Here is a 27,149-nt window from a genome sequence, read left to right as displayed (position 1 = left end):
AACAGTGGAATTAATAATGATGAAAGCTGTTAGACCTTATTTGTTGTCAGTGGCTCATTTCTGCACATACTTACTCAGAGAAGGGAAGTAAATAACGTATAAGTAACCAGTCTTCAGTATATTCATTTGAATAGACTTCTATTAATGTTTACTGTATAGTTTCTGCAAATAATAGAAGAAGATGAATGGCAACATGCAATTTTTTTCCCAAAGCTTTTAAAATTTTATAGAAAAGCCACTAATTTAGTGCTTTCTAATGTGTAGTTCCTAGACCAGCAGCATCAGCTTGACCCTGGTACTTGTTAGAAATCCAAATTCTTGGACCCCATCTCAGACATCCTCAATTAGTAACTCTGGGGGCTGAGGCTCAGTAATGCGAGTTGTAATAATCCCTCCAGATGACTCTGATGTGTATTAAAGTTTGAGAACTACTGCTATAATTTATCAGTAAATTTTGATGTCTTTAATGACATTTTATCTTTGTGTGGTATATTTAAAGATACAAAATGCTTTACAGATTTTATTAGACCATAGTATAGTCTCTCCCTATCATCTATTCTGAACTCCAAGATTTTGAGTATATTCCTTCCTACATTCCATCCATCCATCCATCCATCAATCTATCCATCATCCATCCATTCAATGTCTATAGAGCATACATCACATCCTCAATACTATTCTACATGTTTTGTCAAAGTTTTGCTTGATAGGAACCTTTATAGAGTATTATGGGAAGGAATTCATCTCATATTATGTCTTTGTATTGAATCTTAGATCACAAGTTTAAAGTATAGAATATGCATCATCATCTTTTAATGTCACTTTCAACTCTGGTTATTTGAGTACAAATGGCAAATGGCCAACTTTTTTATTCTCATGACCTTCCAGTTATTTATTAGAATTAATATTATTTGCGTGGCATATCCATCTTACCCTCTGACCTTCGTTTTCATGTATATCACCTTATAGATATTTTATCTGAAAACTATGTGTAAAGTAGTATGTACCTGGTCTTCATTTCATACTGATATAGAAAACACTGTCAGGGTTTCAAGTGAGTTTACCCTTCTGTAAGCAAAATACTAGTATCCTACTCCATGTTAAGCTGCCTGAGACCTTCTAGGCCTTAAAAAATAAATTTATAATTTATACCTTAGCAACATTTAAGATTTGAAAGTGCTCGGTTCTCAGATATTATCCTGGTCTCTGTTCTTTTTTGTCTTTTTTTTTCTTAATAGCTTTGTCATTATTAAATAGAGGGCTCTCTATTCAAGTAGCAAGAGTAAATTGCCAAAAAATGTACTGCATTTAATAAAATAGCAACTTTATCCCTGCTTTAAAGATAACCATTTTATGTTATATAGCACTAATGCAGTGTTTTGTAGAGTAGGAACTTTGAATGCTTTGAATGAATGAATGCTGGAGATACTCATGGTAAAATACAGAAGTGTAGTCTTTAGAAGTCTATTACTATAATAAGACTTTTTAAGTGTTGCTTACACATTGTAAACTTATTAATATTCCCAATAATGGAAAATCAGAACTGACTCAATATGTTCACAGTTTATTAGTTAGATAGCCAAATACTTCCATGTCTAGAAGTAAATGTTGCTTTTAAGATTCTACTACTCGTTGTTTGCACCTGTCCATGTGTATTAGAACCTGTTCTGCAAACACCTCTGTTTTGCAAACACCTCTATTTTGTAATTCAGACTTCTAGGATGAGCCAATTCCCAAATTCTCTCCAGAGAACTACAGTACTGTTTACTAAATTGAAAATTTTGCAATTTTAAATAGAAATAAACTTCCTGTCAAAATTTGCAAGATTTTAAAAGCATTAGGATGTCTGTTTTGGCCACTTTAGCTCTTTTTTACAGATCCTTATCAGGTTCACAGTTGCTCCTAAAAAGATTTCTGAATTTTATTTATTCATTTATTCATTCATATGATAATTTATGATAGGGATTAGGAATTTGATTTACAATCTCAGAAAAACCTACACAATGATTTTTAAAGTTAGCAGCCCTACTATTGCTTACCTTTCTGAGATTTGGGTAGTAGCTTAATAAAAATTCAAATTTCTGTTGTCTAGGTTTATTGTGGTAGAACTAGCCCAGGAAAATATAGAGTTCAGAAAAGAATATTATCATCTGACCATCAGTATGCAGTAAAGTTGATGACTGTGGACAACAGGGAGATTAGGGACAGATCTGTGTTTTGTGAAATATTAATTAGTGCATGACTTGACATAAAACGAAGAAAGCAACAAATAAACCAAATACAGCTAAACAAACAAAACACAAGGTGTGGGACTCCTGAAGTAGTATGAGGGAACAGAGGCAAATGTGGGGACTTAGGCTGGTAGATATACTTGCAGAAGTACAAAGTACATGCAGAAGAAGTTCTATTAATGTATTTGTGTGTGTGATTTCTCTATCACTTGACTCAAATTGTCCAAAAAACTGTTTTGAGTGACTGTTTTAGGCAGGAGTAGGGCTTGGTGAGAAATTGTATGAAAGAAATTGTATTCAGTTGGCTAGACTATTTCTTAAGCAAAGCTAATGAAAGAAAGGTGGAAACTATATGAAAACAATAGCCTTGAGACTTGGCTAAGGCCTTTTGAAAAATTTTAAAGATTATACTAACATTATTAGAAATTGTGTTAATTACCTCTCTGAAGCTGAATGAACAAAGTAAAAGTAAGGATAATCATGTTTGTTATTTTCAGAATTTTCCAGTGTGAAAGAGATGGTACCAGGTGTAAAGAAAGTTTGATAGAATCTAGTAATATTGCTGGAAAGTATGAAGTAGAATCCCATTTTAGCAAAGCCATCAGGAAATAGACCTATTGTCATGATTCACAGAAGTGAATTTTTTAATATTATTATAAAATATATCAACTGTAACAGAGGAATATACTTAAGATTTGTGTGTCCTAAATAACAACAATAAAATGAATATCCATTTACTCATCATCCAGTTTAAGAAATAGAACATAACCTATACCAATAAAGCCACCTATGCCCCTAACCAATTGCATCCCTTTCCACAGAGATAACTGTTATTGTGACTTTTCTGATAACCCTTCTCTTTTTTTTCTTTATAGTTACACCACACATGTTTCTATCCTTAAGCAATAAATTATTTAATTTTCCTTGTTTTAAACTATTCTATATAAATGTAATTATAACTGTGTATTGTGTTTCCTTTTATTCCACTCAGTTGATTTTTCAGTTTCATCTATATTGATGCATGTAGCTATAGATCGTTAATTTTCTCTTCTGTATACTATACCGTTGTATGCATTCACTACAACTTGATTTATTTGTTCTAATGTAGATGGATATTTAGGTTGCTTGCAATTCTTAGCTCTATTATGAAGAGTGTGATTATGAACATGTTTGTACATGTCTCCTGGTACACATATGCAAGAATTTTGCCAGGGTACCTAGGAGCCAAGTGGTTGGGTCGAAGTTGCATATTTAACCTTACTGACTCATGCCAAACGGTTTTACAAAGTAAGTATGTAAGTGTTCTCATTACTTTACATCCTCATCGACACTGTGGCAAGCTCTAAGAATGATAACACAGCCACTTTGTGCCTTTTTTTGTGACCACTTTTATTGAGTTCAGGTGGTAGATTGACTTCAGGTGAAATAGCAAATTCTTTTTACAGATATCCAGCTCCGAGAGTTCCTATTTCACAATTCGCAAGTAACATCATGGGACTGATAAGTCAGGGAGGAAATTGTTTGTTTTGTGTGGAGTGAGATTCCAAATATATGAAGACAATATTTGTAACATTTAATGGCAAGGACATACAGTTTTATATGTCACAAACTCCATAATCTCTAACATGCCTGAGAGGTCTTATCTATAACAAGCACTTAATTTATTAAGGTGGGTTCATTATTTGTTTAAAAAATAAAATAAACTCAGTCTTTTAAAAAGTCAATGTTTTATTTCTAGCAAATAAAAAAAAGCACTATCAAGCCTTCAGAAAGAGTTGCCTTTTCTTCTCCATTCCCCTTACAACGAGCCAAGTCCTGGTCTATTTTATAGCTTCTATCTGTTCTCTCTCTTTTTTCTTCAACACCCTCAAAATAACAGTATTTCTCTATCGCTTCAAATACAGACTCTTCCACCTTGTCTTCCGTTTTCTAAAAGTGATTCATATTCAGTCTAATTTTCTACTGCTCCTTGAGGACAATAGCATGCCACAGTGGAAAGGGTATTAGAGCCACAGAAATGGTATCCTTTTCCATTCTGCCGCTTACTACCTGAATAGTCTTAGGCAAGTCACTTGACTTCACTGAGTCTCAGTTTCCACAGTTACCAACTTCAGAGGGTTGTAAGATTTTTTATAAATATGTATAAATATATATAAAGTACCTAGTAGTTTAATGCCTTATATTTAATAACTTTTGTGTGCCAGGTAAGCACTGTACTATGCACTTTACATATATTCTCTTTGATTTTTACAACAATACTGCAAAAATACAGTAAAGGAAGCTGAGACCCTGGACAATTGAATAAATCGCCCAGGTTCCCACAGCTTACAAAGACGGAGCTGGAATTCAGTTCCAGGTCTGCCTGACTTCAGAGACCAAGCACTCTCATAACTGGCCATACCATACCATCTGTGCCCTGCTTTTACCTTGCCGCACCTCTCTCTTCTCAGAATTTCTTTCTAACTCTCACATACCATTTTCATTTTATTGTTTTGTAATTGTTGCATGCAAATAGTGTCACTCTTTGAAGGCATAAGCCTTGTCATATTTTATATCTCAAAGCCCAGAGTACCACACACCTATAAAGTACTTAGTAAATATTTGATTTCTATAGTACTACCTCTCATTTTGTTTCCCCATTGTTTTAATCTTTTATATCCTTTTTTATAGCTCATGTCAGCAGCCACGTGGCACTGTCCATTTGGATGATGGCGAATACTGGTCCAACAAGGCAGCCTCTTATAAAGGAAAATCCCACCGACCCATCTTTGAGAACAGCATGGACAAGATGTACAGGAACTTATACAAAAAGGCCGGTAGTTCTGTTTCTCATACACAGGAAAGCTGCTGAGACCAGTGGTGATAACCTGTATGAGTGTCCTGTCAACTTCTCAATGAAAACATTTGATGTGATCAGTATCTGTATTCCTTTTCTTTTAAGCAGGTGGTTCTAATTGAGTACAGTAGTTAGACTTGAATAAGTTTATTACTTCAAATGATAAATTATCATGGGCAAGCCTTCTTTTTCCAATCACAGTAAAGAATGCTATATTCTAAAAGTCAAAGCTCTGCAACACAATCACAACCTCCATTCTGATTCTGAGAAGGCTGTTCTGTCACATCTCTCTCATATCACCAGCTACAAATCCAAACACAGATTCTCTCTAGAAATGTTCTTCTGCCTTAATCACCTTGTAATTTTCTTTTCACCTACTTGACCGGTTATCTTGTCTAAGATTTAATTATTATTATTAACTCCCTTTTCTTGGTCATGAGCAAAAAGATATACTGTACAAAGATGAATTTCCCAGGAGTTTAAACCCTGTTTTAACTAGTATTTTCTACCATTTGCTCCCTCAGAAAATGTTATTGATATGTCTTAGCTCCTAAGATACAGCTTTCTTTTTAAAGTTTCTATAATCATTCACTCCCTCTTTTTAAAAAGAACTACCTAAGTTACTTAAAATGCTTAACAGTTATCTAGAAATAGGAATGGCCATGGGTGATCCACAATGTGAATAACTGATTTTTTTTTTTTTAAAACAATGTTCTTTTTTTTTTTTTTTAATTTATTTATTTATGGCTGTGTTGGGTCTTCGTTTCTGTGCGAGGGCTTTCTCTAGTTGTGGCAAGCGGGGGCCACTCTTCATCGCGGTGCGCGGGCCTCTCACCATCGCGGCCTCTCTTGTTGCGGAGCACAGGCTCCAGACGTGCAGGCTCAGTAATTGTGGCTCACGGGCCCAGTTGCTCCGCAGCATGTGGGATCTTCCCAGACCAGGGCTCGAACCCGTGTCCCCTGCATTAGCAGGCAGATTCTCAACCACTGCGCCACCAGGGAAGCCCAAATAACTGATTTTTAAAGACAGAATTTTTTGCATGCTTTTCTTCTAGAGCCATATCTTTGGTGCATCCAGAATCAGAAAATAGCCTTTGTTAATAAGCCTGTAGAGACTCAGAAAGAATAAGGGACTTATATTGTAATTTCATCTCTTTAGAGCTTTCATAGGTATCAAATAGCCCAAGAAAGTAGCATCCTTACTTTAAAGGACACTTGGAACCATAAAGGGGAGGAAAATATTAGAGCGTAACTCTTGGTACTAGAAGGTTGTTAGTTGATAAAATTAGCTTCTCCCCCATGCCCCAAACACACCTGTGAGGCAAGTGAGGCTTTGAAGATATGAAGAAATCAGTTACCTTGTATTTACCAGAGTGAGTGGAAGAAAAGCAGAGAATAGGAAATGGTAAACTTGGCTTATAAACTTAAAGAGTTGACTACAAGGTAATGTTTTCTCATTGACTCCATCTTTGGTTAATTTTATAGTTATGATCTTAAAAGAAAAAACTTGAGTTAAACTCTATTTAAATTGGAATCAGCATGTAAAATTGGGTGATTTATTTTTGTAATAGGAGAAAATACGTAATACTTGTTATAAGACTTTTTTACTGTGTGTTTGAGTGTTTTATCTGTGGCAATCTGCAAGGTATTGGAAAGCACATCAGAGATAGGAGCCAGGTGTCCTAGGCTTTAGATCTCTGGTCCTTAGTTTCCTCAGTTATCAAATGGAGAGAATGGAGTAGGTCAGCATTTCCTGAACCATGTTCTGTAGACCACTGTTCTAGGAGATGGCTATAGGAAATACAAGTATTTCATTGGTCATGTAAGTTTAGGAAAAATCTATGCATTATATTCACACCCCTCAAACTTAGAGAGTCGTGCGTATGATAACAGGAGTGAAAAGGGGTGCTACTGATGCTGAAAAAATAGTGGTAAACTGGAGCTGTCCGGACAAACTACATATGGTCATCTTAGTCATAGTAAACAGTAGCACGTTAGAGGCTCCAAGAAATCCTGGCATAAATATGTTTCGCTCTAGCATCTAGAAGAAAGTCTGACACATAGTTGGTGCTCATTACATATTTATTGAATTAACCCAGAATTTCCTAAACTAAATTGAGTGTGTAACAATATTTGTTGTTATGGTTATCTTTCCCCTCCCATTCTGCTCCCCCAACTCCGCATACTTCCTCTGAAATGCCATCTGCAGGTACATGTGGACACAGTCAGGGAAATACTGGACTACACAATCACTGAGCTACCCTCTGGCTATAAGTTATATGTTGATGTTTTGTATAAGCTTTTGAAGGTCATTGAATGATGGTTTTTTAAAAAAATCATATGTTCAATGAAACTTAGTATTTTTTCCCCTTTGGTAGAAACAAATGAAAAATTCCTCCATTTAAAAGTTGCTTCTGGTGAAAAGAACAAATATGAACTTTAAAGAAAATATTTGCTCTCATAGAAAATCTCCTGAGTGAATAAGTATCACAAAAATTACTTCTTGCACGTATATTTGCCATTGTCATACAAAGGCCACCAAAAAATGGGTCTCAAAGGGGAACTTTAGAAAGTGATATTTTGAAAGACATTTTCCTATGGATTAAATTTGACATCTCTCTGAAGGATCGGATGTAAATTTCCACATATGTAGCATCTTTGCTAAGTGTCTATTTCCATTCCCTAGGGGAAAGAGTGGTTTTTGTTGCTATCCTTAACTGTTACTGCGAATTCTTATGTTGTATTATCTTTTAAGAGTAAAACCTTTAAGTACTAATAGTTGCCTTTTCTCATTGAAAGAATCAGAAAGGTGCAGTAGTTTTTTCTTTTAATCTTTTTTAATATCCCCTAAAATCTAGTAATAGTTAGTAGGCTTAATATGAAAGATAAATAGGTCTGTCTTCTTCTTTTTAATGTAACTTTTCCTTTAAGTTAAAAAAAAAAAAAAGAACCTGGGATTTTAGGAAGGAAAATGTTAATTCAACTAAGAAAAAAGATGAGTCATTGGACTGAGAATGAGTTCTCCCTGGTTTCACTACTATTTGTATAACTTTAAGTCATTTATCCTTCTTGGAGCTCAGTTTTCTTACCTGTAAGGTGAGGAAGGGGTTAATTTAGAATGACCTTTTAATGTTCCAACATTTTTCTAATTCTGTAATTGATCAATATAGAAGATTAGGAAGTTCTAGGCAGCAGAGTTGTGTTGTGATTTCAAAGATTATGCCCTTGATTAAAAATCTGGACCAAATGGAGAATTCTCATTATCGTGTTCATTTTCTAATAATAGGTTTTTTGAGATAGTTAATATACTACAAAATTCACCCTTTAAAAGTATACAGTTGAGTGGTTTTTAATATATTCGCAGAGTTGTGCAACTGTAACCACTAGCTATTTATAAAATATTTCATCACTACAGAAAGAAATCCTGTACCCATTAGCAATCACTCCTCATTCCCTTCTCCCCTCAGCTCCTGGCAACCACTAATCTGCTTTCTGTTTCTATGCTTATTCTGGACATTTCATATAAATGGGATTATATAATATGTGACTTTTGTGTCTGGCTTCTTTCACATAGCATAATGTCTTCAGGACTCATCCCTGTTGTAACATGTATCAGTACTTCATTTCTTTTTATTACTAAAAAGTAATCCATTGTATGGATATATCACATTTTATTTATCCATTCAGTTGGTGGGCATTTCATTGTTTCCACTTTGGGGATATTATGAAAAATGCTGGTACTATTAACATTTGTGAAGTTTGTGAGGACATATCTTTTTATTTCTCTTGAGTATACACTTAGGAATGGAATTGTTGGATCATATGGAAACTCTATGTTTAACATTTTGAAGAACTGCCAAACTGTTTTCCAAAGTGACTCAACCATTTTACAATTATTAGGTTTATTTTTATCTTACCTTAGGAACTTAGGCTAGTTACACATTCAAGCACTCATTCACCCATTTATCACATATTTATTGAGCACTGTGTTAGATATAGAGTATAAAATTTTTAGATGTATCTTTCCACAAGCATGCAGATTCTATTGAGAGAGACAAATAACAGTGTATTTCAACATTTACAGTGGTTTGGTAACTTCTATGATATAAGAATGCACGAATGAGGATAGGGCATGCTAGCTTGATGCAACAGAACCTGCAAAAGTGTGAAAATGGGAGAGAGCATGATTGTTCAGGAAACTCCAAGTGCTTTAGCTAGAGATTGTGTACAAGGTTGCAAACACTTTGGTGGGACAGTTAAGAGGACCACAAAGAGAACAACAGGCCTGGAGCAGCATTAGATGTGGTAACCTTTGAGCTGGACATTGAAAGATGGGAAGGACTTTTGTGAACAGGAAACCAAGATGGAATAAACTCAATATTGATCAGCTTTTATGAGGGTGGAGGTGGGGTTGAGGAAAATGTCCAGTAATCAGTTAAAGATCTAGAACTTGGGAGAACTCAAGAATACAAAATGGATTTTTGAAATCAGATCAAAATAATGAATTCAGATCAAAATGAACAAAAGCTCTATGTTGTTCATGTCCTAATTTGTATGTGACCATAATAGGCGCCCTGAGAGTAATGGAAACCAAGTAATTGTGCTTTTTACTTACTACTGAGGCCATCGTGGTAGTGAGTTAGTTTGAGGGCCACCCTTTTAGAAATTAAGAAAGATATTTTCCTCCCAATCCCAGATTGTCTAACTAGCTAGAAATTTATGTACAAAATGAAGAGGTAAGAGGGAAAAGCCAACTTTCTGTTATTGAGTTATGAGAGTATTATTTATCTCTGAATGATATACTTTGAGCTTAATTATATGAAGTTCCTTAGACAGCCAGAACTTGTGACTATTCTCCCATTTAACAAATATTATTGAAGGTCTACTCAGTTTCAGGCAATCTGCAAGGTACTGACTGACATCTAGAGATAAACATAAACCTAGTTCCTGACCCTAGTTTGTGGGAGGAGACTGACATTTACTTATTAACGGTGAGAGAAGTACTATAATAGATAGAAATGCTATAAGGTTTGCAAATATTTTCTCCTATTCCATTGGTCATCTTTTCATTCTGTTGATTGTTTTCTTTGCTGTGCAGAACCTTTTTACTTTGATGTAGTTCCACTTTGTCTATTTTTGCTTTTGTTACCTTTGCTTTTGGTGTCATATCCAAGAAATCATTGCCAAGACCAATGTCAAGAAGATGTACACCTATATTTTCTATGGGAGTTTTACAGTTTCAGGTCTTATGTTTAAATCTTTAATCCATATTGACTTGATTTTTATGCATGGTATAAGGTAAGGGTCCAATTTCTTTTTTTTTTTTCTTTTTTTTGCACGTGGATACTACAGTTTTCCAAACACCACTTGTTGAAGAGACAATTTTTCCCCATTGTATGTTCTTGGCACCCTTGTCAAAGATCAGCTGACTGTATGTGTTACTTTATTTCTGAGCTCTCTATTCTGTTCAATTGCTATTTGTCTGTCTTTATGCCAGTACCATACTGTTTTAATTACTATGGGTTTGTAATTTAGTTTGAAATCAGGAGTGTGATGCCTCCAGCTTTTTTGTTCTTTCTTAAGATCACTTTGGTTATTCTGAGTCTTTTGTGGTTCTATATGATTTTATGATTGTTTTTTCTATTTCTATAAAAAATGTCATTGGATTTTGATGGGCATAACAATGAATCTGTATATCACTTTGGGTAGTGGACATTCTAACAAGCCACATGGTAACCACAAAAAAAAAAAACAAAAACAAAAACATAAAGAAGATACAGAAAATAAAAAAAGAAAGGAATCAAAGAATGTCGCTATAAAAAAATCAACAAAGCACAAAGGAATACAGCAAGAGAGGAATAGAGGAACAAAGTAAATGTAAAACAGAAAACAACAAAATGGCAAAAGTAAGTCCTTTCCTATCAATGGTTACCTTAAACATAAATTAATTAAACTCTCCAATCAAAAGACATAGAGTAGCTGAATGGATAATAAAACAAGATCCAACTATATGCTGTCTACAGGAAACTCACTTTATATTTAAGAACACACATAGGCTAAAAGTGAAGGAATGGAAAAACACTATTCCATGCAAATAGTAAACAAGAGAGCATAGGTGCCTATATTAATATCAGAAAAAATAGACATTAACTGTCAGAAGCATCACTACATTTCTGTTGCAGTATAAGTTTAAAGAAGTTTAGCTTTCTGAGTTTATGATATAGTTCAGAAATAAGGTGAGAGAAAATCTTTAATGCCTTTGAATATATGTAATAGAATTGAGATTAAGTGTATCCTATTAGAGGCTTACTTTTATCAGTGAAAGTCATTTTTCACTGGAGTTTTTGTTTGTTTTTTAGTAAAATTAGTGATACATGCAAATAAAATGTTGAAGAAGGATTTATGTATATATGTTTTCAGAAAGTTCTATTTCTAGGGCATTGACAACAACACTGAATAGTAGAAAAAGCACTTTCTTCACAACTTTTCTGAACTTCATTTGTTTTACCTGTGAAAAAGGATATTAATAAACACTGCCCTCCATTTCTCATAGAGCATTAGGATTAAATAGGAAAGTAAATGTGGACATTCTTCTACATATATTAGGCACTATCCTAATTACTTTTTGGAAGTGATCTGGGAAAAGAAATTTGCAGTTTGAAAAATATTCCATCTGGCATAATAGCAATACTGTTGTTTGTAGAGTTGAAGAGACCTCAGATTTCTTTCTCTGTTTCCTTGTCACCTCTGTGTTACTTAACTTTTCTGAACTTGTTTTCTCACTTGTAAAATGGAAGCTATTTTCATAGGTTTCTTGTGATCATTTAAAGAGTTAATGCATGTGGAACATGTTGTACAATGCATGGTGCTCAATAAAGTATAACTGTAAAAACTAAAATTCCAAGTCAATATAGAGGTGGTATTCTGAACGATCTTGAAGATTTGATTGGAGAAAAAAAATGGAATAAATGTAAAAATTTTTTCAAAATTATTTTAAGACCCAAGACCAAATTATTCAGATTTTTTTGGTATGGCTCTTATATTTACTAGTTATTTAGTTTATGTAGGTTGTATAGTATTATGAGAAGAGTCATATACCTGGGTTTGTATTCTACACTGTGGTGCTGTCTGGAGATATTAGACCTTAATTTTTTTATTTATAAAATGAGAATGATACCTACCTAGAATGGTTACTATGAAGAACATATTAGGTAAATGATGCAAAGTGACTAGCATTGTACCTGAAAAATAGTAGATGCTTAAAATTGATTTAATACCCTTTCCCTTTCATTAGTTTCATCATTTTGTGCATAAATCCACCCAGGCATAGACAGCTACCTTAGCGTCATTATTTTTACTATAATATTTAAAATCCTGTTAACCTTGTATATGTTGTGCACTTTGGTAGAGGTTTTACATAGATTTTGCAAGTGAAACTAAACGCATGACTTTAGTCTTTGAGAATATTGTCCACTTCAACTTTATATGTGACTTCTCTCACTTGTCAAGGTATTATTTTTAAAACAAAAATAAATTTAATTTGAGGGTATGTCCTATTAACCAGTTTTGATAGTAGGAAGTTTATTTTGTCCTTTGTTTATTTTGGATTTAGCACAGTTATGTTTTGTAAATTAACCATATCCTTTTGATTTGGGGGATGTTAGAGGTAGAAGTTAAAGTAAATCACCCTAATTCAATAGAAGTAACCCTGGATCATCTCAGCCAGATGCACGTCCCTGCAAGTCTTAAGAATTTATAATAATGTGATTGAGCAATCACGTGTTTCAGAAAACTATACTGTTTGACACTAGTCACAGAGATATATGTATGTGTGTGTGTGTGTGTGTGTGTGTGTGCGCGTGCACTTACGTACATATACACATGCACACAAAACTTTTTTTAAATAAACTAATGTTTACCAGGTAATTTTTTAGAAGTCTTAAATTTAAAAAATGTTAATTACAAAAATTTTCTTTAGCGATCTCAACCTAAGATATACGTAAAATAAATTTAAAAATATATTTACATGTTTTTGGAAATTGCTGGCTAATGAGTGTTATATTTTAGTTATTGCATCTTACTGCATATAAATTATTCACTGCTCAGAAAAATAGCCTAGTGGTTAAATACACAGCCTCTGGAGTCACACTGCTAGATTCCAATCACACTTCAACCACTTAATAACTGTGTGACCTTAGACGAATTACCTGATTTCTTTGTTTCTAGTTTTGTCATCTGTAAAATGAAGATACTATTACCAATCCCATGGGGTCATTATGAATATTAAATTAGTTAACAAATAGAAAGTGCTTAAAACAAGGCCTTGAACATGGTAAGGGCTGTATAAATGATATGATTTACTACAATTATTATTGTTGTTGTTATTGTTACATAGCTGACTATCTATTGGACTCATCTGAAACATGTATGTTTTCTGAAACAGTTATTTAGTATAGCCCCCTTTTCCCCTTGTTTATAATAATATTCTGTTGCTAAATAAAAAACTATATTTGAAAGGAATCTACCACTCAAGAAGAACGTGTTAAAAATATTTCACATTATCCTGGAGGATAGAAAAAATATTCTATCTTGACTCTCCTTTGTGGCCCAGCAGTTGTTCACTTATGATACATTCCTACAGCTATGCAGCATAAAGAATGTGTTTTGGCATAGAAACTGCATAATTTGGAGAGGTTTTAGTTGATTATCTTAAACAAAAAACTGTCAAACTAATTTCAGTTCCACTGGAAACCCAGGGGGGTAATTGTTTTTGCTAAATGAGAGAAAAGATACCAGCTTTTGAATTAAAAGTAATTTCAAGTGTTTATGTTGGGAAAATGGAAGAAAAAGAACATTTGACTTCAGTGAATTTTTATCCACCAAACATTTAAAGCCTTAGAAAAACTATTTCCACTAAACTTTATGATAAATATAATACCTTGTATTTCTCCGTACATGTTTATGAATTAGGTAGGGCAGGGGTTATAATCTACACTTTTACAAATGAGAAAACTCAAATTTGGGTTAAATGTCTCTTGCAGGTCACACAGTGGGGGGTATGAGTGGCTGAATGAGGACTTAAACCCATATATTAGTATTTCCTCATAAATATTCTGTTGAACTTTTTCCTACTATTGCTTGATTTTCCTTAAGTATTGGATTTCATATTGGATTTTAAGAGACGATACTTGATTCTCAGTGATTGATCACTACTATATATGGAGGAGGCTTATTTTCCATTATTCAGACTTTTTGATATGTTTGTAAATAGCTCCAGCCATTTGTTTTTCCTTCTCCCTGCTCTGTCCCTACTTGTTGGCCAATTCACCCACTTAGGAACACACCTCCAGTCCATTGAACAGTGAGGGAAATTAAACTATCCAGCTTATAACTAGTTAGCAGCTCTACTAGAAAGGTTTAGTAATAAAGAGTTCCATGGGGTTTAAAGAATTCAGTGATCTGGTTACCACAAATCATTGGAAATTGTCATAATTTGGACGTAACCTTTCCCCAGGCATAGGATGCAAATGTAGAGTATCTGAGACGCATGTAACGTTCATCTCATTAGTGGAACAGGCATGACTATGTAGCATCCAGATCTAAAGCTGGTAAAGATTTTGGTTGTGTTCCAGTTCAGTATTTCCAAATCCTGACTGATGAGAATCACTTAGGAAGCAGTTAGAAATAGTTTCCTCATCTCAGCCTCTGGAGATCCTGATGCAGTAAATTTAACTTTTTTAAAGAGTCTTTAAGAGTTTTTGAGCCTCTCTAGATGATTGTGATGTTTGTCCAGGTTGGTGAACCATGAGTCTGTCACCTCTTCATGGCTTCCTCTCTATTAAGGAGAAAGAAGGCCTTTATTTTTTTATTTTTTTTTTATTTTTAAAATTTATTTATTTATTTATTTATTTTTGGCTGTGTTGGGTCTTCGTTTCTGTGCGAGGGCTTTTCTCTAGTTGTGGCAAGCAGGGGCCACTCTTCATCGCGGTGCACGGGCCTCTCACTATCGCGGCCTCTCTTGTTGCGGAGCACAGGCTCCAGGTGCGCAGGCTCAGCAGTTGTGGCTCACGGGCCCAGTTGCTCCGTGGCATGTGGGATCTTCCCAGACCAGGGCTCGAACCCGTGTCCCCTGTATTGGCAGGCGGATTCTCAACCACTGCGCCACCAGGGAAGCCCAAGAAGGCCTTTTTTCAGCTGGTTTAAATTTCTCCTTCTTTTAAAATGTTATCATTTTGTTAACCTCTTCATCATCTGAATGTTTTTGTATTGTAGGCACAAAATACCTTGAGCTCCAAGAAGGTTTATGGCTGTCTCTTGATTTCCATGTGAATTATATACCTTGGGGGGTATCCGTGGCTAACCTTTAAATACCAGGGTTTTTTCTCCCTTCATCTAAACAGTTATCAAGCTCATACATTTATTTATGCATTCATTAAGCAAACATCAAGTACCTATTATGAACTAAATATTGTGAGTGGCATTGGGCAAATAAAAAATAAATATGTCCTGACCTCTCACAGACACATTATAATACGGTCTGTTATAAAATGTTTATTGTGGATATATATATATATAAACAAATATATATATTATAAATATATAATACAAGTAAATATATGAAGGAGATGTTTGGGTGGGTTCTTTAGGAGCATGGAAGAGGGAAGCAACCACGTCCTTAATGAGTGAAGGAAGGCGTCACAAAGGAATCAGTCTCTCATCTTGATCTTAATGGATGATTTTATCAGAAGAGGAGGGGCAGGGCATCGGAGCTGGTGTGGGCATGAAAGAAGCACCACATCTTCAGGGAACTGCAAGGAGTTCACTGTGGTTAGAGTACAAGGGTGTAGGGTGAAATGGGGGCCCAAGATAAGGGGGAAATGTATGTTGAAATTACATCAAGGCACTTCTTCATATGCCTTACTATAGAATTTGAATTCTGTCCTCAAACCAAAAAAAATATTTAGGGGCTCAAGTAATGCCATTTTGTCCTCATAATATCATTAGCAGATATATTTGACATCCCAAAGGTCATATTAAGACCAAAGGTAAAGAGTTTTGTAGCCTATGTTTCTCCAGCCATTTTTCATCTTTCAGCATATTTATTGAGCACTTGCATGTCAAACACTTTCGATGACATAAAAAATACTTCTTAAATGTTCTCACGGAATTTTCAGTCTAATTTAGCAGATGACATAAATACTTGAAAAGACCACAGTAAAGAGATAGGAATCTATAATTACTGAAGAGTCAGTGAGTAATAAGGGTTCAAAAGATGGAGAGAACTAGTCATTTGTCTGAAAAGGCTTCATGAATACAGAGGAAGGATATGAGTTCAGTCGGCAGCATGGGTTGGATTAGAATAGCTAGGAAAAGAGAAAAGTACTTTAAGTGGAAAAAAATTGAGCAGTGGCATAAAGGTGTGGAAATAAGGGTTCAGGAAGTGTGTTTGAGGACAGCAAGTTGATCACTTGCCTGGATAGAGTTTCATGTAGGGAAGGAGCATTGACGATAAGTAAATACAGCTTCAAAATGAAATGAAACCTTTAGAAAACCTCCTAAGAAAGGCTATTCCTGAATTTGCTTTTGATCCATCTTAAAGATATCACATAAAACTCAAACCGCAGCTGAACTTTAAAAAATAAATATTTTGTAATAGAAGAGTATTTCCTGGCATTAAGATACTTTCAAACACTAAAATCATTGCCAGAGATTTTCCAGCTTAAACTCAGCTGTTTAAATGCATTGGAAAGAGCTTTAGATAGCTTTTTATGTTTGGTTTAGACTTTTTTTTTCAAGGAAAAAACAGAAAAGTGTAGCCATTGGCCCTGTGTACACAAAGAGCATAATTGTCATGTCTTTGTCTGCTAGATATCTGCATTTCATTCATTGTTTGCCCATAGCCAGTGAACCTTAGGGATAATTCTTTCTTGCCTTGGACCAGAACAAAACTATAGATAAGTTCCACAAGTCAGACATCAAAGATTAATATAAAAACATTTTCCAATAAACTTATAATCATTGTTTTTATATCAATTTTTCTAGGAAAATATTGCAACTTTAATTGGACTTTTCAAATGTTAATTATTTTATGATCTTAAAAAACAATACTGCATAAAAATTAGAAGATTTATGAAGTACTCATGTGAAAGTATCAATAAAAACTTGAGGTAACTTGCAATATTTTTGTACATTTTATTGCAATATTCTGTGCATTTCTACAAAGTCATTTGTTTCTTTAAACAGATTTCATATCTTACTAGTTTAATGGTAACACATACACATTTCTTCATTTTTCTAAAATGATGCATAAATGTATGTTTAATAGTTATCTAATATTGCACTGATGTGCTATGAATTAATTTAATCATTCCTCTGTGGTTGGACATTTCAGCTGTTTCCCAAGTGTGTGTGTCTATTATGTATTTAAACCGAGAAGAAACATGTTTGCACCAAAGGTAGGTTATATGATCTACTTATGCAATGTGCAAGCAGAAAATGGGTGACAGAAGGATTGTTCTTCCATTCTTGTTTGTTTGTACCAGAATTCTCTATTGTTTACATACATTTTAGCCTCTGTGTCATTTTCAGAAGCTTTATTTTTCTCACTTACTTTTTGGTTTGGATAAGACTTAAATATAAAATCCATCTGCGAAGCATATTGTATATTCACATTGAAGGCTAAAAACCCATTTTTAATTAAAACTTTATTCAGCACTCGTGGTTCACTTTGTCCTGTTTTTATTATGAAACACTTCAGCCTTCTTCCTAAAACACATATGTCTTGTACATTTCAAGATGTTCCTCGTTACTCATGCAGAACTAGTTTCTTTATGCTGTCAGCTCATGCCATATGTTCTGGCTGTTCATTTTGCTTCCCTTTCTGGTATTTGTGTGGGCAGCATCTTGTATGTAATGCAAGTTAGTTTTATTCCCGTCTCTTTCACAAAACTTGTCAGAAGGTAAACTAGCAAACTGGAAACACCGAATATTCTCTGACATGTTAGGTTATACATGATGCTAAAGGATGTAGCCTTCCTTAAGTTCCTAATGTTTATAAGATATGGAAAGAAAATGTGTCCAGTGAGATCTGAAGTCTTGCCAGATGTGAATAATTACAATTAAGATACTATCGATGCTGCTTGGCAAGAGCACACATTATATAAACTGCAATTCTTTAGTATTGATTTTTTAAACCAAATGTGAAGATTGTGTGGAGGGGGCAGGAAGCATAAAAATCAGATTATTTTTCAGCCACACACCATCATGCTCTCATCTGAAAGTCTCTTTGCAGGATTGTCTGCACCATATAAGTGGTTTTTGAGATGACTGGTGTTACACTTGAAAGTAGGTGTAGTCAGAGATGAACTAAGTTAAAAAGCAGTGATGTTTCAAGTTGAATCCGAATTGGAAAAGGGATTAGCTCTGATGGCATTAGAAAGTTCGCTTTGCCTTTAAAGAAAACTATTGGTCAGGATAGGCTTTACATTCTCCATGGTACAAAGTCCTCAAAGTGGAAACCTCTACTATTTGAATCCTAATGAGTGGTTTCTGAATATCTGAATTTTTCCAATAGTTCTGTTATACTTTAATTATAATATTCTTCTAACTATTGACTGGAACATCTTCTAAATTTTTCACATTATTTCCTAACCTCCGTAAAACAAAGGATCCTGGATATATTTCATTGCATTCTTGATGATTTTGGCTTCCCAATCTGAGCATCAGTTATTGTATCAGCCAATGTAAATGCAGGGCTATGAAGGTAGAGGAGAGCCATTTGTGCCAGCAATGACCGCCTCCACACTATTCTGACTCTTGTTTTGTTTAGTTTTTAGCATTTATGCTGCTTTGGTGTTAGTCCTTCCCTTGTTGAAACTTTGTCTCATTATTTTAGAATTTCTTTCCTCCTCAAACTTTCTATTTATGATGTAGAGTGGGCTTGGGGACCAGGTTACCAGTTTGATATGATTGTATCAAACAAGAATGAAAATGTCCTGTTCGGGAGCTTTTAGGTACTGATCTCATGTCATCAACTTTGACTATTACGAGGAGTTGTTTGCTTCTTGCTCCATCCTCACATGGATGAACTGCTGTGTCCAGAGTATAGGTGTTAGTGTAAATGTTAACAGTCTCTCCAAATCCAGTTGAATGTCTAAGGATAAAATTACTTTGGCCTAATGTTCTAATTTCACATAAATTTTAATATGAGAGAAGCATAAGTGCATTTAGACCACACTGAGGTTCCTTTATATGATGATTTACTATATCATACACCTTCCACCCTCAGATGGATTCGAATTCATGTTTTTAACTATGGTATCACACAACCTATGATGCAAGATTTATTGAGTCCTAAGGAGAAAGGGACAGACAGGTGGGTTACACTTCAACAAGGAAGATACTATAGTAAGTATAAACAAGTCCAGTTGTGAACTCTAGAGGCTAAAGGAAGAGTTAAGAGAGAGGTGGGGGGTGGCGGGTGGGTAAAGGGACAAGAGAAAATGCTCCTTTCTTGTCTCAAGGAACAAGATAAATAACTCAGTGCTACAAATACCAGAGTTGCATTCATTAAACATTTTTGACTGCTGTTACTACTCTATCTTGGAAAACCAGAAAATATTCAGGTACAGAGTACTCTGGGGACAAAGGGAAGGTGTCATTAATTCTGCTACAGGAAAAGGGGGTCCAGGAAATTTTTACAGACATTTTCTGTGGACCCTAATGGATGCATGGGATCTTGGGAGGCAGAGATGCGCAAAAGGACAGTGTAGGCAAAGGGAACAGCTAGGACAAAGAGCAAGTCGTGATAACAGAGATGACACTGTCTCTTTTGCCACAATGAGCTCTTGTATCTTATAGCAGAGGACAAGGTACAGTGTAATGTAGTAAGTAAGAGCCCTGGCTTAGTTAAATCAGCCTAGTTTTGAGTCCTATCAGTATCATGCACCAATTGTGTGAGTTGGCGGCAAGATGCTGAATCATTCTGTGCTTCCATGCCTCACTTCCTCATCAGAAAAAGAGAAAATGAACCTATCCCCAGGGCTACCATGTTGTACAACTGCAGGTGGCATCATTCACATTGTACCCAGACGCCCTACCTGTCTCAGGTGGGTAGGGGAATTAAACAAGACAATACATATATAACATTTAGCATGGTAGCTGCACATAGTCAATGCTCAATAAACATTTGCTACTGTTAATCAGGCAGCTACAATTTTAAAGAATGAATGCATTTGAAATCCCTTTTTTTATAAGGTTATATATATATGTATCCTTGTTAATCAATCTATGTGTTCCTGAGATTATTTTAAATACAATGCAAGATTTACTTTGCTTCACTTACTGGGCTTTAAAATGTATTGTGAAAGAAGTAAACAAAGACCAAAGCAAAACAAAACCCCAAAAATTAAATCCCTCTAAGAGGTTTTGAATGAACAATTTTTTTTTGTCTTCAGTCTTGGTTCATTTGATTCATGCCAAATGCATGAACATCTCAACTATATTGATTTTTATTAATAAAACCTATAATCTGTGACTATCCAGTGTTTCCACTGGGGACTTTTTCTAGTGCAATTTTGTGACCCTGAAGTTTAAAGAGGTTTATTTTTTCTTCCTTCTTTATATCCAGGAGCAAGGCTGTTTAGAATGTTGATTAGAGCATCTGATTCAGAAAATGGGACAGCCATGAATTGGCCTGAAGATTCAGAAACATGGCTGGGGGACAAGGATTATTACCAGACTTCAAATGTCAGCAAACACTTCAGGGTTGCAGGAGAGAAAATAAAACACATTAAGGTTTAATGGCTTTTGCTATGGGGAGTCTTTGGGGCAGCCAGGATAGAATTATTTGCTGAACACATGATGGTCTTTTTGTTACTTGTCCAACTGGATTAATTGAAGCCTGTTAACACTATCTTATAAAACAGAAAACAGCCATTAGCTGCTCACCAGTAAATGTGGAGAATCCAGAGTTAGGGGCTGCCTTCAGGGATCTAGTCAGCATAGTTTGGGATTATAGTGAGTACCATACTAGGTAAAGTCAAAGGAGCTGGGTTAGACATTTGGACCTCTGCTGCAGGTGAGGTTCACGCTCTGAGACCGGAGTTTAACGTGCAGGGTGTTTAGGAGGGAGTGCCCTGGATCCGTACCAGTGGAAGGGAGGGGTGGTTGAGCTGTGATGCAGACCTGATAGCAGCCTTGGCCAAGCCCAGCGCGGGGCTCTGGAACAACATGACCCATCAGAGTTGCCTCACGTTAGGCTGACGTGGCTGAAATAGCTGTGCCTTTATACTTATTAGTCACTGGGTACGGGCTGCCCTTGGAAGGGTGGGACCCCGGGCCAGGTAGCTGTGCAGCTGAGGCCATCCCTGCTGGGGCTGCCTGCCCCCAGAACTGCTAGCCGCTGGGCAACAAGCGCTGTCCTTGTCCCCCACCCCCCACCTCCACGTTCTAACATATGTGAACCAACCAGTTCCCGGAAGCCAACTGGACAGAGAGAGGTTCCACCCCCTCCCTTTCCCAGTTCCCCCCACAAAATAAAGTCTCAAGTAACTCACAGTCCTAAAATTATTTCACACCGCTAGGCAGTACTATCACCCCCAACACAGAAGCACAGATCTAATACTAGTTCTATGCGGTAGGTTACATTTTTCCCAAGCAAGAATTTTAAGGAAGTTTTAAGCCCTGATCTCTTCACCAAGCTCCAGATCCACAGATACAAAAAGTTCTTTGACAATTCCGGTGGGCTATCCTGCAGATACCTCAACGTCAGTGTGCTCAAATCTAAACCCATCATTTTACTATACTTGCTTTAGGATATCCATCCACCAATCCTTATTATTTTAATTGTGGTAAAATAGATAACATAATTTTAACCATTTGTAAGTGTACCATTCAGTGGCATTACATACATTCACATACTGTGGGTAGCCATCACCACTATCTATGCCAACTTTTTCATCATCCCCAACATAAACTCTGTACCCATTAAACGATATCTCCCCATTCCTGCCTTTCCCCCAACCCTGTAACCTCTATTCTATGTGGTGTCTCTGTGAATTTGCTTATTCTATGTACCTCATAAAGTGGAATCATACAACATTTGTCCTTCTGTGTCTGGCTTATGTCACCAAGTATAATGTTTTCAAGGCCCATCCAGGTTATAGCATACATCAAAATGTCATACTTTTTATGGCTGAATAGTGTTTTAGGGTATGTGTACACCACATTTTGTTTGTCCATTCATCTGTCGATGGACTTTTCCTTATTTCTTTTCAGTGATATTGCAATAACCTCATAAATTTCCCTCCCTTAGCAGCCTCTCACCCTTTAAGTTATTCTCTTTCTGTGGCCATAATGCTCTTTCTAAAACAAATAATAAGATGCTCCTTGGATCTATTCATTGCCTTTACTCGCCCTCCCTGACCCTATCCCATTCTTGGCTACACCACGCGCCCAATTCACAGTGACATTCTGTGTCCTCAGGATCACATCTACCTATTTCTCCGAGCTGATCTGCTTTATTCTCTTACACGCCAGATGCTTCAGTCACACCATGTACCTCAGTCTCCCCCAAATACGCCATGCCCTTTGACCTCCTTGTCTTGCTTTGTGCTGTTTCTTCTGCTTGGAATAGAATTGATTCCATTTCTCCACACGGAAATCTCTATTCACCCTTCAAAATCCAAGTTCAGTGTCATGTCTGTGAAGCCCTCCCGACTCTGCCAGGCAGTTGGTTGCTCCTTTCTCTGTTCTCCCAAAGTACTTGTTTCCTACCTCTAATCTCAGTCCTTATTGCAATGGACTGCAGTAACTTACTTACTTGTCTGCCTTTTTTATTAGTTTGACCTCTGCTGGGGCTGTAGATTTTTTACACATTTATTTCACGTACCCAGAACCTAGAGTGACATTTCCAAAGAATGCTGCCTACGTGAGTAGTGCAAGGGGCAGAGGCCTGAAGGTGGAGACGGAATTCTGGTTTCAAGGACCGACGCAGCTGCTGAGCGGCAGGCCTCGGCCACATCTCTTCACCTCTCTGAGTTGTTTCTTCAGTTGTAAATAGTTCAGCATCCTAGAGTGGGATTAGGGCTAAATGAGACGATTGAAATGAAAGTGCTCTTTACCAGATAGTTATGAGGGTTTTTAAAATGACCTATTTTATTAGTCTTCGTGTACTTCCCTTCCCAGATAAAATGTGAACTTCTGCAGGGTGTTCCCAGTTGTGCGAATTATTTGTTTAAGAATAAATCACAGGGGCTTCCCTGGTGGCGCAGTGGTTGGGAATCTGCCTGCCAATGCAGGGGACACGGGTTCGAGCCCTGGTCTGGGAAGATCCCACATGCCGCGGAGCAACTAGGCCCGTGAGCCACAACTACTGAGCCTGCGCGTCTGGAGCCTGTGCTCCGCAACAAGAGAGGTCGCGATAGTGAGAGGCCCGCGCACCGCGATGAAGAGTGGTCCCCGCTTGCCGCAACTAGAGAAAGCCCTCGCACAGAAACGAAGACCCAACACAGCCATAAATAAATAAATAAATAAATAAATAAATAAATAAATAAATATTTTTAAAAAATATATTTATAATTAAAAAAAAAGAATAAATCACAACTAGTGGGGGTGTAATTTTAGAGTAAACGATTCATTTAACATTGTTTGGTTTGGGGTATAAATGGTGGAAATTCAGGGATGCAAAGCTTAGGCAGCAAAAGAAAGAACTTTCTTATTGTCGGTGTCACCTGACAGTGGACACTCTTGTCTCTGGGAGCCGTCAGTTTCTCTTCACTGGAGGCGGGCGAGCAGATGCCGGCTAACCTTGCCTGTCAGGGAAGCTGTCAGAGATATTCTGACCTGGACTGAGGAGAGAAAGAGGCTAAACTAGCTGACTCCTGAGGGTCCTTCCCATTCTGGATGTATATTATCCTACACTTTACGTACAAACTATCCTGAGAGCTGGACCAAGGATTTTGTATTCTATTCTGGGGAAGATATAATGGTGTTTTTTTCCCTTTCCTCTTTAAGTGAAAGTTGTAGAGTTTATGTGAGATCACAGTAAAAAAATCTGACATTTCTGCTTTGTGAGTCCTGGCTAAAGCTGAGATTTGATCTTGAAATATGAAAGTAAACTTAACTACCTCAATTAAGGTCTCTAGGATTTATAGTTATATCAGCTTTTGAAGTTCTCCCAACTTTTCACCCTGGAGAAAAGAAGAAATTACAGTCATCTTACTTAGGGCTGGAAGTCTAGAGAGACACTTAGGTTGATGGAAAACTGACACTGTTTTGCCTGGGCTTCTGGCAGTTTCCACCCCCTTCTAACTGATGTGAACTCTTACACCCAGGGACATAGTTAATAGTCTCACATATTAAGTTGAGTGCTTTTGGGATCTAAGCTCCATTGCAAATCACTTGAAGAAACATTTCTTCATGGTATTTTTAACACCTGTTTTTAAACATCGTCCTTTCACCGTCCAAAGCTGCTTCTTAATGTTATTATTGCTCATGACAAACCCATTTCAATTCTCTGAAAACTGCTTTTCAGTTTTTCTCTTTGTGCTGTTTCCACTCAAGTGTGCCAGCTCGTGACTTGCTTTCCCTGTACCCCCTCCACTGCCGCTCACCCCTCCGCCCCCGCCCCGAGGAGACCCCTGTGAAACTGAATCAGAAGCACACAATGTCAGCATTAGAGGGCTCCCAAGATTTCATCTCAACTGATTCAAACCCTTGCACCTCCCTTATTAAGGACAAAGAAGCTGAGGTATGGGGCGTCCCAAAGCAAGTAGCAAAATTGAGCCAGGACACAAGTACCTTCTAGTACCTAAAGACTCTCTTAGCTTGGTCTCCCCGGAAGTAGTACATGAAACCAAGTGCAAGTCGTTTATTTAGGAGGTGATCCCAGGAAACACAGCAGGGGAGTGGGGAAATGGGACAGGGAAGGGAAGGCAACTTTTTGGGATGTGGTAATGAGCACGTTAACTCTGTGGGCACCTGGGGCTCAATCCCCCTGAGAACCTCTGGAGATGCTTTAAAACAAGCCTCAGGGTTGTCCCACTGGAGGGGCAAAGAACTGGTGGTTCCACAGTTACCCACCAACTCTTGTTTGTCGTTGGTTGAAGCCTACTCCCAGGTTCTTAATTCCCCAGCACTTCCAGCCTGTTCTATGCAGGGGGTCAAGCATTTTTCTGCAGCTGGGAAAGCCCTCAGCAGAGTTGCAGGGTCTTTCAATGGAAGTCACCCAGCAAACATGCCTAAGGGGATATGCGTGGGGCAGTGACACCCTCTGCTGCACCGGCCAACGGCTCATTCTCTCCTGTCCCCGGTCAATAAACTTTGATTGCCTTAGAGGTGAGAGGCTGAAACAAAACATGATTTATAAGGAGAGATGAAATGTTCAGGTTCGTATTTGCAAATGAGTAAATATTATCCCTATTTTACAGAACCCAGCATGCACTTTTGCATGTTACCCGCTTTGCACATGCTGTCCCTCTACCTTGTATGACCTCCTAGAAAACTCCTATTCATCCTACAAACTCCAGCTCCAATAAGAACTTTCTGTTATGTCCTCTCCTGATTCCTCAGGAAGAATTAATTGCTCTCCCACTTTGCTCTGACAGCATGTCGTGCCAGCTCTAACATGACTGTGCAGTGCCCAGCTCACCTACTACTAATCGTGGTAATAATAGCTAATGTTTATTGACTTTAATTTTGTTCCAGGCACTGTTTTAAATAATTTATGTGAATTAACTCATTTAATCCTTTCAACAACTCTATGAAGTAGCTACAATCACCATCTCCATTTTGTAGAACGGAAACTAGGATAGAGATTAGCAACTTTCCCAGTATCACGTAGTTAGCAAATGGCATAGCTGGGATTTGGTTCCAGAAGGTCAGGCTTCCAAGTCCCTGCTCTTAACTACTGCACAGAATAAGCTCTCTTTCACTGGAATAGAGAAGGGGGACCAAGGACTGAACCCTGGGGGTATTTCTGGCAGTTTTGGTAGGGCCTCATGCTAGGCTAGGAAACATTGTAGAGGATCTTGAACAGGTAGGTGACACAAGATTTGCGTTTTACAAAGATCACTCTCACCACCGTGCATAGGGTGAATTGGAGGAGGAGAGATTGAGAACAGAGATAACAGTATTTTGACTGGTGCAATAATCCAGGGAAGAGATGATGAAGTCCCAAGTTTAGCAGGGATCCTGCTCCCTGGACGAATCCCCACTCACCTCCCCAGCCACTCCCCAACATGGCAGGGCTGCTACTACCGCACCTGGCCAAGGGTCAAGTCGGGGCAGAAATGCAGCCTGGGCTCTGGCTACCACCATGAGCCCTGGTGAGGAGTCACAGATACAAAAAGGAAGGGCGGTGCCTTTTGCTTGCTTGCACAGAGAAGCCATGTGGACTAGGGGTGGCCCTGCCCAATCTTCCCTCCAATCCAGACATTTTAAACAACTTTCTGTTTCCTACTTACGCCATGATTTTCCCCACCTCTGTTTTGAATATTTGAGTTCCTCTGCTAAGGATGCTCTTTCACTCATTCATTAATTCATTCTTTCACTTATTCACAACACATTTTTTTAGCACCCAACATGGGCCAGGCACCTTTCTAGGTGATGGGGGCTTTACAGTCTAGAGGATGAGATAAATGTTAATGTAATAATTATACAAATATGTCACTCTGACACTTTCTTTGAAGGTAAAGTCAGGGGACCATGAGACTATATGTTGGGTGCTGGAGACTTATCCACTCTGGGATGCAGGTGGCCAAGCTAAGGTCATAACTGGGATGACATAGCTTCCCTTTGCAGAGACATGACTTTTATGCTGAGATGTGAGGAGTGAGTAGGAATTAACCAGGCAAAGAGTGTAGGGAAGGAGAGTGGCCACCCTTCCTGAAGTCCTACTGTGTTTAACAGCGTGCTCGTGAATCTTTGGGTTAAAGCAGATAGGTCTGGAGCCCAGAGGAGACTCAGCATGACAAAGGGAGGGGGAACCGAGGGGGAGGCACCCGACAGAGAAAGGAGTAGAGGGACTCAGTGAGAGAAGAAGCTGCAGGGAGAGGGCGCTGGGGACCGTGGCGAGGAGCAGC

At 37.3% G+C, this 27,149-nt stretch overlaps 1 protein-coding gene across 4 annotated transcripts in view; it reads left to right on the top strand.

The window, feature by feature from the left end:
• The window catches only part of SPATA6 (spermatogenesis associated 6), a 163,227-nt gene extending 145,476 nt beyond the window's left edge, over window positions 1–17,751 (top strand). For all 4 annotated transcript variants that reach the window (XM_057548124.1, XM_007164491.2, XM_057548120.1 and 1 more), the window contains one exon: window positions 4,902–17,751. In XM_057548124.1, coding sequence (XP_057404107.1) covers window positions 4,902–5,082 — 181 coding nt within the window. In that variant the 3' untranslated portion in view covers window positions 5,083–17,751. The remainder of the gene's footprint in view (window positions 1–4,901) is intronic.
• The last annotated feature ends 9,398 nt before the right edge of the window (window positions 17,752–27,149 follow it).

Source organism: Balaenoptera acutorostrata, chromosome 1, assembly GCF_949987535.1.
Source record: "Balaenoptera acutorostrata chromosome 1, mBalAcu1.1, whole genome shotgun sequence".
In the NCBI taxonomy this organism is placed as follows: domain Eukaryota; kingdom Metazoa; phylum Chordata; class Mammalia; order Artiodactyla; family Balaenopteridae; genus Balaenoptera; species Balaenoptera acutorostrata.
Note: the sequence above shows the minus strand (reverse complement) of the source record. Positions and strands in the feature narration are given on the sequence as shown.